Source organism: Phaethon aethereus (assembly GCF_964289735.1).
Source record: "Phaethon aethereus genome assembly, chromosome: 1".
Taxonomy (NCBI): Eukaryota; Metazoa; Chordata; class Aves; order Phaethontiformes; family Phaethontidae; genus Phaethon; species Phaethon aethereus.
The window spans coordinates 119,615,692-119,629,026 of NC_138575.1; the positions used below are offsets into that span (position 1 = coordinate 119,615,692).

Sequence of the window (13,335 nt, forward strand, 5' to 3'; positions counted from 1 at the left end):
CTGAATAATATCTAAGGCAACATCTATGTAAATCCCACTAAACACCTATAGGTATAAGTGTGCTGTATATTTACAAAAGGCAGAATCTCTCTTCTCTTTCCTGTCAGAGTTGCTTTTCCTTAATCACAGTCATAGGCAAGACCGTGAAATGAGGGATTCCAAACCCCTGCAATTCCCTACAACATATTTATTAGCCCACATACACTGTGTTACCTGGTTTTATTTTGATCACAGAGGCAATTTCTGAAGGGTCAAACTTCACTCCAAAGTTGAAGAAAAGGTCACTACAGTGTCTTTGAAGCACCGCTACACAGTAGTGACAGAAAAGCAAAGATTGAGTTTCATGCCTGCAAGTTTTACTTAAACAAATGGCCCCAGTTTGCCTACTCACTCAGGTGACTCTGTTAGTTTTCCCATAATTGTGAGATCCACAGTTAAATGAAATGGCAGATTCATCACTGATACAATCTTTGTCCAAGGTTTACAGTCCTCTAATTTGTGTGCTGTCAGAGCTTGAGGGCATTTTCCAGTAGCTTTTCTTTATCCTGAAGGGATGTGGGTATCCTTAACAGGGGACTAAATTAATCCTTCCATCCAGTTATACCAGAAACGTGGCCTTCACTCATTGTCAATTTGGAATTAAAAAGAAATTGTTTTCTCAGAAAGCAAAAGGAACATAGAAAACAGGAAGAAATCACACAGAAAAAAAGATTACAGTCAATACTTCAGTGTCTACAATGTGATTAGAGAATTGACAAAAGAGTAAATACATCTTCGTGTCTGTTGATCATAAAATCTTGCATTCACCCCGTGTATGGGTGTTTGAACACATAAATTAAAATTAATAGAAGGGCAAAAATCATAGCAGGAGGGGGAAATAAGAGTAACTAGGGCAAACTAAAAACCAAAACTTCTTATGAAGTGTCCCCAAACAATATACCTAAAATCTACTATTTCAGAGTGAAGTGTTGAAAAGCATTTTTTCCGTCATTAAGAAGGTATCTTTCTCCTACCCATAATACCTGGTATATTTTTTTCTTCAAATGCAGATGGAAAAAGTAGCCAACTTCTAAAGACTAGAGGACCAAGAAGCTACAAATTTCATATTCATACCAGATTGATTGTTTCCAGGTCTTAAGACTTCCCATAGCAACTGATGGTTGTTTTGACTCATTTCTAAAGAACTGGCTTAAGATTCTTCACACAATTTTTAAAAAAAATCTTATTATCTTTTAATGAAATAGTGATGTTATTAATTAAATTCTCTGCTGGTCTGAAGTTGGCTTATTGACCTAACAAACAATAATGAGGCTCTATTCACTGGTCTTTATAACCAAACTAAATAACCTTGACTACTGAAGATAAATGGATTAAAAACAGTAATAACTGGGTTTGTGACTCTTGGAAAAAAAGGAAATAAAAATTGTCTCTCTGCTCAGTAACACATACATAAAAGAAAATTCACTGTTTGAGAAATATCTGAACCACTGCCATAAGTTACTGTGATTTGTGCTACAACCTAAACTATAATAAGATAGTGGGTTCCAGAAATTTCCTTGAACTTATTTTTTTTTCAGTATTTTTAAGAATGGTTAAAAAACATCATTTCAAGATTTGTTTCAGAAAATCTTCACAACCCGCCTTCCTTATTTCTCATAATCTTGGTATTTTAATAAGCCCACCAATTCAGGGGTGGGGGAATCAACATAGTTTGCTGAGTAAAGAATTGCGTAAAATGGACCACTATACACTTTTACGCAGGACAAATATTACAGAACCACAGAAAAATTGCTAACTTTAAACAAGTAAAAATTAGCCACATTTATTAATATTGACCAATGAAAAGTGTATATTTACAATGTATACACTTCAAATTAACTTGTAAAAAAAAAAAAGCAAGCCTCAAGCGTTTTGTCTAGCAGAAAACATTTTCTCTCCCTGAATTCAATGGGAAATAGAATTAAGCTATGTCCAAATGCTATTTCTTTCACTCTGAGAGGAAAATGACTAGCAGAGATCTACAGGCAATAGAATGCTATTTTAAACTCACAAGAATGGTTAGATAAATTAATGTAGCATAATTCTCATATCAATGCAGGTTATTAAGGCACACGCATATGAATAAAATCAAGCCATCGCAATGAAATGTGTTAACATAAATTTAGCTGGAAATTCAGGGTGGGGGGAAAGCTGTGTTCTACTAGCAGAAAGAGGCTTTTTTTAGGCTGGGGAGGTTTTGATTTTCCTTATGTAACACTTCTACTACTCCTTAATTAAAACAGATCTTAATAACAACTATCTGCTATTGCAGATTCCTTTCTCAGGAAGGAAAAACATTCTGTTTACTTCACTGATGGGAATATCCCTCAATGCTGGAATTGCTTCTTCTTGAAATTTCTTCCGTTGCTGCTTTTTTGCATAGTTATCTACAGGAGGCAATGAGAATATTCCATGTATTAAACATTTTTCTTTCAAGAAAGGTTATATAATGCAATACTGTATAAATTTAGCTACTGTAAGAGATGCTAAAAACCCCATCTTGCTGACGTATAATGAAATGCTCATCAGAAATGCTTTACATAAACATACGTTAGCAGAGCCCTTGAAGAAATAAACCCCACCCTCACACTGAAATCACCGTCTGGGACTTTGCTTGGTTTAAGATGCTATATGACATTAAACTACAACTACACGAAGATAAAAACAACAAACACCGCCTCCCCCCCCACAGTGAATAGCTCAGTCTGTAGTTTGAACACTCCGTACTAGGTTTTCCACTTAGAGATGATGTCCACCCTCCCTTTATCTTGGCTGTTTGTTCCCATTGCTACATAGCACCCATTCCTATAAACAGCATAAACATTTTTACAGGTGCACTTTGAACACAATTATGGAACTGCTCCCACTGAAGAAGAAAATTTTCAAATACAGTTGTTTTTCAAACAGAGTAGGTCCCCCATCACACCTGCCGTACAGCCACACAAACTCTTGGGTTGACACCAAATGAGAAGGTGACATGAGAGCGTGAATGAGTAGCCCAGGAACACAGGGACGACTAAATGGCAGTTCTTGAGAGAAGCACTGGTTAATACATTTGAGCTACAGCCTTGACTGATTTTTTTGTCCTTAGCAGTTCAGCGTAATGTAATACTATGTACGTAGTTTCTTAAAACGATGCAACTTCAGCAGTCTTAGCAAGACGTAACTTTCTTGCTGAGTTTTGCAGTCTGCATTTTTTGTAACAAAAATGGCCACCTGCAAATAGTAGTGGAGTTCCTCACGTGGAGGAAGACGCAGCTGCCTGGAGAATATTGTGAATGCCTAGAGCAGGTCTCCTTGTCAAGAGTACAGACTACGCAAAAGTTGAGAAAAGAACTGAATTAACATCTTTTTTAGACAGGGAATTACTAACATATCTGATCATGTCTCAATACTGCAGCATCCTCCTTTGCACCACCTCGAGTCTGTGTGCCTTCCCCCTTCTGCCACTGCCAGGCAGATACTCACGCCCTTCTTCCCATGACACTCTTCACTAGTTTGCAATGCAAGGTACATGCCTGGGAGGCCTTTATACGCCTAACCCCTGTTCCTCTAATGTTGTCTGTTTTACTAACAAAGTACACTTTACTAGTCAGAAACCACCGCCATAAGGTTACAAAGTCAGGCCCCTGGCTATCTTTTCACTCTAGTACTTCAGTACTTCCAAGAACTCCTTTTCTAGATCAAAATATTTAAATGCTTAAAATTCGATTTATATTATATATGGCTACATATATATTTACAGAAATTGTCAGTTACGTATCAAAATCTTAAAAAAAACACCAATAAAATTACCTGTAATGGTATGCGCGGAGTTAAGTGGAGCTGTACTCATCATGTTAATACCAAAAAGTAATATATAACCAATTCCTATGGCAACTAGTAGGTACGCTGGCAAAGCAACTGCCCAGTACCTGAGAAAAAGATTTTAAAATTTACATATCATAATGACAAACGCCTAATGATGTAACAGTTTTAAGGTAGTGGTTGAATCCAGCACACACTTAGCCAGGACGAAAAGAAACAGCACTGCTGAATATGGACCCTGGTCACTCCCGAGAAGACTGCTGACTGCAGAGCCACTGTAGCTAATTTGGTATAAACCGTCAAACAGATTCCCTACAGGAGGTTTTTATTTTTTTAGTTACAGTTTAAAGTTTACTGTATTTTCATTTACCAACTTCTTGGAAACAAAATGTCAAATTTCTTATAAAACTTTCAAATATTTTCTTTCATTCTTTCATTACACAATGAAAATTCTTCATCATAGCTACTTATCTATCACAAAGATTACAGTCCTTTATCATCAAGAAAAACTAGATTAAATACACGAACACTATTTCAAAAAAATGTTTGTTATTTGAAAATAATGAAGGGTGTCCTATACTCACACATACTCATGCTGAAGAATTTAGCTGTTTGAACTTACTTTTGAGGCCAGTACGTTAGTCCCAATGAGAACAGCCAAGTCTCGGGAACATATGCCCAGATAAGATACAACACTGCACAAAAGAACAAAAACCTGGTAATAGTACAACTGATACTGTTTTAGACTTCCTTATTTTGCTTTTACACTATTTAAACCAGAATAGCTGTACCAAAACAGTGTAGATGATGCCTCTCAGACACAAAACCTGCCCAATATGGGGGCACTGTTTTGTAGCTGGTTATATAATATTACTTTTACATTTGCTTTAACATTTAGTTTCTGATTTCCTATGTAGACAGACAAGAATGTCTTGTAAGCTGAACTGCAGAACAACAACCAAAAAAAAGTAGAAGGATGTCAAATGACACTGAATGCAAAAAATACTAAAGTGGAACATGATCACACAGCGGGTCGTCTGATTGAAAGAAAAGTTGGTAGAACTGCAGTGCTTGGATGGAACTGTTCAGCAAAAGTTATTCGAACTATTTTCTGATTCTTGGTAAGTTGCTAATTTTCATGTCAACAAAACCAAAACTGAGAAATTTTGCTCCCTAACCACAAATCCAGACTAAGGTTTAAGAAAACTTGAGGGGAACAGGTTAGTAGCCAGTGACACAACTTACAGAACTGCAGTAGCCTCCTGCAAGAGGAACAGAAACCAACTTACTTTCATTTCTACTTACTTCCTAAGAGTGAGAAAGACTTGCAGTAGGATCCTGGTTTATTACTTGACTACAGTATATTTGCACCAACTTTTCCTGTGTTGAAGAAGCGTTCTCACCCTCTCAAGCCTTGGTCCTGCGTGGGCACGCAAGATATCCCCACTGAAATGCTAAACCACCTCTCATACAGCAAAGAAATGCTGGTATAACCCTAATGATTTTCCATCGCTGTTGACCAGATTGACTTAATTTTTTTTTTCCTTGTATTTGGGTGGGGAATGTTGCACTACTACCACCTACAATGGTTACTGAACAGTGAAAATGTACGCAATTCAAGTTAAAAAGCTACTAACATGAGAATGCAGAGAATTTTTAAAATAATTTGACTCTGCATTACTATTAAAAACCCCGTAAGAAGGTTAAAGACAGACAAAAGATGAGGAAATCATAAAAGGCAATGACAGATCACTGTAACAACTGACAGGTCTGGCAAGTAACGCTCACTTATTCCTTCATCACGCACCCTTACAACAGGTGGCGTGCTACCATTTTGCCCCTTTTCAGATGGTCTTATTGGAATTACATTTGTCTCGTAAGCAAAGCAACAGTTTTCGGTGACGTATTCAGTACCCAATATACTTACTAAAGCCAAACCACGATCCTAAAAAAAGAGCAAATCCATATATCGCCCTTTCTGGCAATGGGGCTGGAGAGTTTTCCACCATACTGGTCCCCTCCCTTTAACTTCGGGGGGGAAGAGGACACAGCAATGAGCTATTAGACGTTCCGCGGGAAGTTCCTCTCGCAAACACGCCGGTACTCGTGGGTGCGAGCAGCGAGCCCGCGCGCGCACACCCCCTCCTCTCCTCAGCCCCGGGGGAGGGTGGGCGCGGGACACGCGCATACGGCGGGTGGGCGCGCGCGGCGGCGGGTTCACCCGCTCCTCAACCCGACGCACAGGAGCCGCGGCTCTACCGACCCCCTCCTTCCCCCGCCCGCGCCTTCTGCCCGCAGCCCCCACCCCGCGAAGCCGCTCTGCTTCTTTCCTTCCGAGGTCACAGCCTGGCGAGGGGAGGAAACCGCACCCAGTAGGCCCTTCTGCCCTCCCCGCAGCAGGAGGAAGGCGGAGGCGCCCAACCGCGCATCCGCCTCCCCGCCGGGCCGCATCTCGCACATGCGCAGCCCAAGGAACCTCCGGACCGCCCCGTCGGCTCCGGGCACGCTCGGCAACGGGCGCATGCGCAGAGCCCGTCAGTTCGCAGCTGGCCGTCATCGGCGACCGGTTGCCGCGCTCGTTCCCTTTGACGTCAGGCGGTAACTAGCCAATAGCCGGCGGCCGGCGGGGCGGGGGTGTTGGTGCGCGCGCGGTGGGAGGGGTTCGCCGCGGGCGTAGAAGCTGCCTTGGCCCTGCGGAGCCGGAGGGGAGCGTGGCTGAGGCGGGGGCTGGTGAGTGAGGCAGGGAGTAGCGGGCGCTGGGGCGGTGGCGGGCGCTCCTCCTCCACCTCCGCCCAGTGCCTCGCCGAGTTCCTGATCTCCCCCCCGCCAGCGTGGCCGGGTCCGGGAGGGTGACACCCGTCTCTCCGGAGCCCTCGGCAGGGTGACACCCTGTCTGCCCGGGGTGGGGACCGGTTGCTGTCCCCACCGGTTGCTCCACTGGGAGCGCTTGCGGGGAGGACGGGGCAGGGCTGTCCCGGCGGGAAATGTCGGGCTGCGGCACGTCAGTGGCGAGCCTCGGGGCTTCCGGGGTCTAACGGCGGCGGGGAGCCCGGCAGGGCAGGAGCTGCGCCGCTGGTTCTGTCAGACGGGGCCGCCCGGCGGAGCGGGCAGGGTGTTTATCTCCGCTCGCCTGGGATGTGGCGGTAGTTCCTGAGATGCTGCCCCTGGCCCGGCTGGTGGAAACTGCCTGTCCCTCTCCTGCCCGTCAGGTGTGAGGGAGCGTGCTGGAGTACTGTCAGGCGCCAGAGACTTGGAAGGCTGTTAGAGTTAGTGGATTTAACTAGCTTTTAACTTATGCTTCAGGTTACTTTTTTCAAGATTAGTCTATGCTATATAAAAATAAGAACATATGTCTTCCATGAAACTCTTGCATAGTGTCATTTAACGTTGTGATCGTTTTAAGTCCTGTAAAGCAAGTGTTATTTGCCTCTTGCCTCTCCCTCATGTATTTCTCACAGTCCTTTTCTTTCAGGATCATGTACCATGGGTGAACCTGTATCTGAATCCGAGTTTGCAGCCTTGGCTTTTTATGCTGGTGATAAATCTTGCTGTGAATTGGTGAGTAGATTTGAAACTAGATGAAAAACTTTCAAGCTGTTCTAGTGGGGTTTATACCTAGATGTGATCTGCAGAGTAGTTGCTAGTGTTGATTAATTGAAACTGATGCCAAGATATCTTATACCACTGTATGTTATTCACTTGCAAAAGTACTGAACTGGGTGGGGTTGAGGCTGCGTATCCTCTATCAGGCAAGCTTTACTGAATGCATATATGACTATGTAAAACTAGACAGTGGTGCATAGGTCCTGTTAACTTGATGAACCTGTTGGCTGTGTATCCAGGCCGTGCTCAGGATGATATACCTCAGAGGGACAGATTCAGTTCCTTTAATTGCAAACCAATCACAACTTCATTCACGGGAGTTCAAGTCTGCAGATTAACTGCAGAATCTTCACCCGTGCTTTGTTCTTGTCATCGCTTACATTTTTTTCTAGATATTTGTGCTGTAGTAAGGCCTCTGCTTATTTAGTTCTTGCTTTTATCAAATAAAGTGTAGCACTATTCTGTTTTAATATTTCCAGGAATGCTTTCTTTGACTCTTATTTTCCTCTTTCTGCTATGTTTAAGGAGTATTAGACAACACTGTGGTAGTTAATCTTTCTGCTGCTTGGAGAATTCAGTTGTGAGTTATTTATCCTAAGTGTTGCTGCTGCCAAATACTAACTAGCTGGCCTATTATTATTCTTCCCATGTAGAAATAAAAAGTACAGGTAAATTGAATTTCGTATTTGTAAAGCTGTGTCTTTACAAGAGACCATTACCAGTAAAGTAGGGAGTCTCATTGGAAATTGTTAATATCAATAAAGATTTTTTTTGTGTGTGCTATGGACAAAATAAAGTACTTTAACAGTTATTTTAGCATAAGATACTAGACATTTTATCCCTTAAGGTGATGTGTATGCTGTTCTATGGAAAAAAAGCCCTTGGATTCTGTGCAAGTGCTAAATCTTGGTTTTCCAGATTTGCTTTAGTGGAAATACCACCTTGGGCTTGATGTATAGAGCGTGTGCGTAGGGGGAGAGACCGTGTGTGGTTTGTTTTGTTTTGAGATATTTTAGCAAAATGCACGCTGTGGACTGAAGGACACATTCAGTCATCTTTCAAGATTAACTGATTTTGAAATAATAGTTAATTTTTTCCCTCTTTGTTATCGAGTGTCCTGGTCTGTTAAATGTCAGGGTTATAATAACTTTTTTTGGAGAGTAAGCCTTGATTTACATGTAATGTGGTAATAGTTCAGAAACGCTACTTTGGCTGAAATCATGTGTTTGCTTGTCATCGATGACCTCAGGTCAAGTTAGCCATCATTGCACGGCATGCTAGTATCTCCCGGAAGTCTGACACTGAAAGAATAAAGGTCTATTAAAGAAACTTTATGAAAGATGTGTTTGGTAATTAGTTTGTTTTTACAGTTTTTTCCAGTCATATTCAGAAATAGCTTTGCATTTCTTTGAAATGATAATGCAGCAATACATCGACATGATACGTAGTGTTTATTAAATTAGACATATATAATGTTTGTTAAAATACTAGACTTTGTAGGGACCTGTAAAACAAAACAGAGTAATTTATTCTTCAGCTTGAGACACTCATATGGAGTACTATGTTTTAAACCCATTAAAGTATTGATACAGCGTGCAACCATGAAGTAGTAAATCAACCACTCATTCCACTTACTGTGAGAGATATTTATTTAAATATACATGCACTAATTTTCAAAACTTAATTATTATTTTTTGAAAACCTGGATTGTTGTCTTTAAACATGTTTCCTTAGGTATTCTTGAATGTTATATTGCTGCCTAGTACCTGATTTTGGGTTACTATTTTTTAGAATACTATTCTAGTGTGATTAATAAATTGTTTAAACTATCAAAAGTTTTCCTGTCCATTCATAACTGTTAAATCTATGGATATTTTTGTAATCAATATGCAGGTAAACTTTTTTTTCATAAGACAACAACTAAACCATTGAGTTAGATAACTCTAGTAAACATGCTTTTTCACTTATTTGTTTTTGTTTGGTTTGTTTGCTTTTTGTCTGTGCTTAATGTGAATGATAAAGATTGGATCAAAAAGGGGTTGTTGTTTCGTAGTGCAAAATATTGCAGACTTTAAGTTTCCTTGTTTTCCTCGGAAAACCATTGTCAGAACTGCAGAGACATGTGGGAGAATGGGGAATACCAATAGTATTTTATTCTTGAGGAAATGGGATGAGGGGAAAAAGCGTGGGGAATTCACCCGCCTCGGATTGGTCTTAGAAGATAATGAGATGCCGATGAGCACTGAACGAGCATTATTAACATTTTATAAAAAGCTTCTGTTCAGAATGAGTAGGTACATAGAAACAATTTTCCTGCCTAGGTCCATGGTGTATGCATGAGTATTTTAGTTAATTACTAAATAATTATAGTTGATAATAGTTAACTAAATACTTTTAGTTAATTTTTAATTAATTTTGCTGATTAATGCATTAGTATTTTAGTTTGGATCAGGAGAACGCTTTTAAAGCAAATATCCCAATTGTCCCTGTCTTCCATGTTTTGGCATATGTTGTGAAGAGGTCTTGGAGTGTGCTAGTGGGATTCATTGGGGATGAAACTAATCTAGAAGGTGATTTTAAGAGTAATGTGCATCAACTACAACTGGGTGCTCTGTTTATGGGACTAGATCTGAACCAATGCAAACTAAAACCCCTTGAAGGGCATATAATGTGAAAGTAGACTGCTCAGTACTGAATACTTTGCTTTATAGATTTGTTTGCTATTTGATTATGCTACTTACTTATGAAGATGTAACCACAGACTGTGTTATATACTGGTCTAAGTCTGTGCAATAAGTACCTTTTCTTGAGAAAAGGAATTGGTGACAATGTAAAAATCACTTCCGTTCCTCCCTTCCCCTGATGTAAACAGTTTATATTGTTTTAATATTTAGAAACAGTTAAGTAATCATTGCTCTAGTTAGTGTAACACGTTTTCAAGATGTGCAATGTTAAAAAATGTTAAAATATCTTTAGGGTCATGGAGTGTTTATACAGCGATCACTGCGTAAACCTAAAACAGGTATGTAAACTAAACCAATATTACATAACTTTCTAATGTGCTTCTTGTGCTGTGCTTGGATCTTTTGATTGCTGTTTCACTTTTTTCCTTATTTTGTCTGAGTAAGTAGAAAATTATTTCTGAGCAGAAACATTGGTATGTTCTTTTACACTGGAAGAATTCTCATCTTTCTGTCGTAATGTAATGTGCAGAAGAGTGCTACACGTTTGTGAGCACAGTGTAAATAGTCAATAATGCATACATGCAGTAAATTAATGTTGTGAGGATGGAGATTTGAGGCTTGTGTTCATTACCTGTGTTTTAGCTATAGCTGTTTTAGCTGTATATGTCTAAAGACACCTTCAAGTTGATCTTTGTAGGTAAAGTTTTGCAGTTAGAATATTTAAAAAAAAATTAATAGTTGTAGAAAAGCAGGTGGCTCAACAATAAGTCAAGTTCTTCAAAACTGTATTCACTATACAGATGGTAAGCTGTAATATCTGAAACTCAGATGGACACAGCCAGCTGTGTAAAATGAACTTTTGCATATATTCAAACTCAAATAATACTGTTTCTGCTCTGAATGACACATCAGTAGTCTAATAAGGATCTTTACCTTTTAAAGACAATCTCTGAGGGAAATGTATTGTGTTTTTGAAAGAGCCATGTATCACACACATAATGGCCTCTGGAGGAAAAAAGAATACTGCTGATCTTTTTGTACCTTGTTGCTATGTACCACACTACTCTGGATTTATTGTAGAAAATAATTGAACAGGTGCAGTTAAAGAGGCTCATGTTCTATCTTAAATAGCATCCATTATAGCCATTAAACAGCTCACAGCCCTTGTTAGGCTCCTTGTTAGAAGCAGGCTGCATTTATTAATTTCTAATGTATTATATCAGTACAATTCAGAACACAGGCAATTCCTTGAGCAAGGAGTGTAAAGCCTGCCAGCATGTCCCTATTCTTACCTCCATATAAATTCCCTCTCCCCTTCAATTTATAAAAAATCTCAAGTTGCCAGGTGTAGAGCATTCAAGTTTCCTTGTTTTGATTAGATAGTACTTAGGAATACAGTATGGAAATAACTGATGTTTTTGAATGTTTATTTGGACTTTGGTTACTTGTAATGCCTGAATTGTATAGTCTAATTCCTAACTGTTTTCTTGAAGATGTTGATCCCTGTGAAGTGTGGTGCAGTCAGCCAGCTGACTTATTAAGAGAATATTGCAACATTATTAAAATACGCATGTTTTGGCCTCTTCTCTTCAAAAGTGAAAGTAATTCTTCAGTAGCTGATTGGAGGTAAGTAATCATGTCCATGAAGTAATTTCATCAGCCTTGTTGTGGTTTAACCCTAGTCATCAATTAAGCAGCACATGGTTGCTCGCTCACTCCCCCCACAGTGGGATGGGGGAAGAGAATTGAAAGGGTAAAAGTAAGAAAATACGTGGGTTGAGATAAAGACAGTTTAATAGGTAAAGGAAAAGGCACACGCAAAATGAGGAATTCATTCACTACTTCCCATCGCCAGGCAGGTGTTCAGCCATCTCCAGGAAAGCAGGGCTCCATCACATTTAACGGTTACTTGGGAAGACAAAATGCCCTAACTCCAAACATCCCTCCCTTCCTTCTTCTTCCCCCAGCTTTATATGCTGAGCATGATGTCGTATGGTATGGGATATCCCTGTGGTCAGTTGGAGTCAGCTGTCCCAGCTGTGTCCTCTCCCAACTTGTGCACCCCAGCCTGCTCGCTGGTGGGGTGGTGTGAGCAGCAGCAAAGACCTTGACTCTGTGTAAACACTGCTCAGCAGTAACAAGAACATCCCTGAATTATCAACACTGTTTTCAGCACAGATCCAAAACACATCCCCATACTAGCTACTGTGAAGAAAATTAACTCTATCCCAGCCAAAACCAAGACAAGCCTTTACATTTCTTTTTGTTACCTGTGAAAGATTGATGTATACTTTCAGTAGTGGCTAAACTGTCTGCAGGAATGTCTTTACCAGTGGGCCAAGTTCGTTAAGGTCAGAAGGCATAGTTCTTGAATATACAGAAGAAAATATTAAGAATGGGTTTCTGAAGTTTGGAATCTTAAGAGTGTATTTAAATACTTAAACAGATGCTTTATATTTCAAAAGTACCAAAAGCTTTGCAGCTTTTTTTTTCCTCTTCTGAAGTACTTTATTTGAGTTCGTAACCATGCTCTCGCTTAGATGTAATTATGATGAATATTGGTAATTAAGACCATGTAACACAGTGTTATTTTTCTAAATAATAACCTGTTCTGTTTTTAAGCAGTTCACAGATTTTAGACCGGAATTGGAAGAGACTCTGTGATTTAGAGGTTTTGGAAGACCTTGTTGATTTAATTAAAAAAGTTGTTGTAAGTACTATATTTTAATTTTGTTTAAGCTTCCACGTATAATGGGTTAATTAATTCTGTACCTTATGTAGCTTGGGATTGTATCTTAAATTAGTCATTTCCTTTTGCTGGACTGAATAAGTCACCTGATAGTCGAGTTGCAGCTTTCTAAATGGAAAGCGTGTCATAGGCTGTATTACAGTTGGAGTAACTTAAGTGTTTGTGGTCAATAATACAGTTGACTGACTGGAGCCCTTATAAATTGCTAAGAAAGTGGGTCATATCAGTGACAAAAATGGCACCACTCCCTGGTGAACAAGTTAAATACTTTTTTTTTCTCATTCAACAAATTATAGTTAAAATTTGCTATTGTTGCTGACTTAAAAGAGAAACGTAACAGTGCAGAGGAGAGAATGATACAAGAAATGATCTCAGCAGCTGAAGGGAAGAGGTGGTGGTGTTGTGGTTTTTTTTAAATTTAGGTATGACGTGTTTTTAAAAAAAATTGTTGAA

General features: G+C 39.7%; 2 protein-coding genes across 2 annotated transcripts in view; one reads left to right on the forward strand and one right to left on the reverse strand.

The window, feature by feature from the left end:
- Positions 1-2,295: 2,295 nt before the first annotated feature.
- Positions 2,296-5,864, reverse strand: PIGP (phosphatidylinositol glycan anchor biosynthesis class P; the record flags this gene model as incomplete). Its single annotated transcript, XM_082006832.1, has 4 exons — positions 5,774-5,864; positions 4,469-4,541; positions 3,835-3,953; positions 2,296-2,426 (listed from the first exon to the last, which is right to left on the reverse strand). Exons 1-4 carry the CDS (start codon positions 5,853-5,855, stop codon positions 2,296-2,298), a joined length of 405 nt encoding a protein of 134 aa, XP_081862958.1. The 5' UTR covers positions 5,856-5,864.
- A 1,465-nt stretch (positions 5,865-7,329) lies between these two features.
- Positions 7,330-13,335, forward strand: part of TTC3 (tetratricopeptide repeat domain 3) — a gene marked incomplete at its 5' end in the record, with an annotated part of 66,721 nt that continues 60,715 nt past the window's right edge. The window contains 4 exons of the mRNA XM_082004742.1: positions 7,330-7,404; positions 10,426-10,471; positions 11,627-11,759; positions 12,756-12,843. Of these exons, the coding sequence (XP_081860868.1) occupies positions 7,330-7,404; positions 10,426-10,471; positions 11,627-11,759; positions 12,756-12,843 (342 nt within the window). The remainder of the gene's footprint in view (positions 7,405-10,425; positions 10,472-11,626; positions 11,760-12,755; positions 12,844-13,335) is intronic.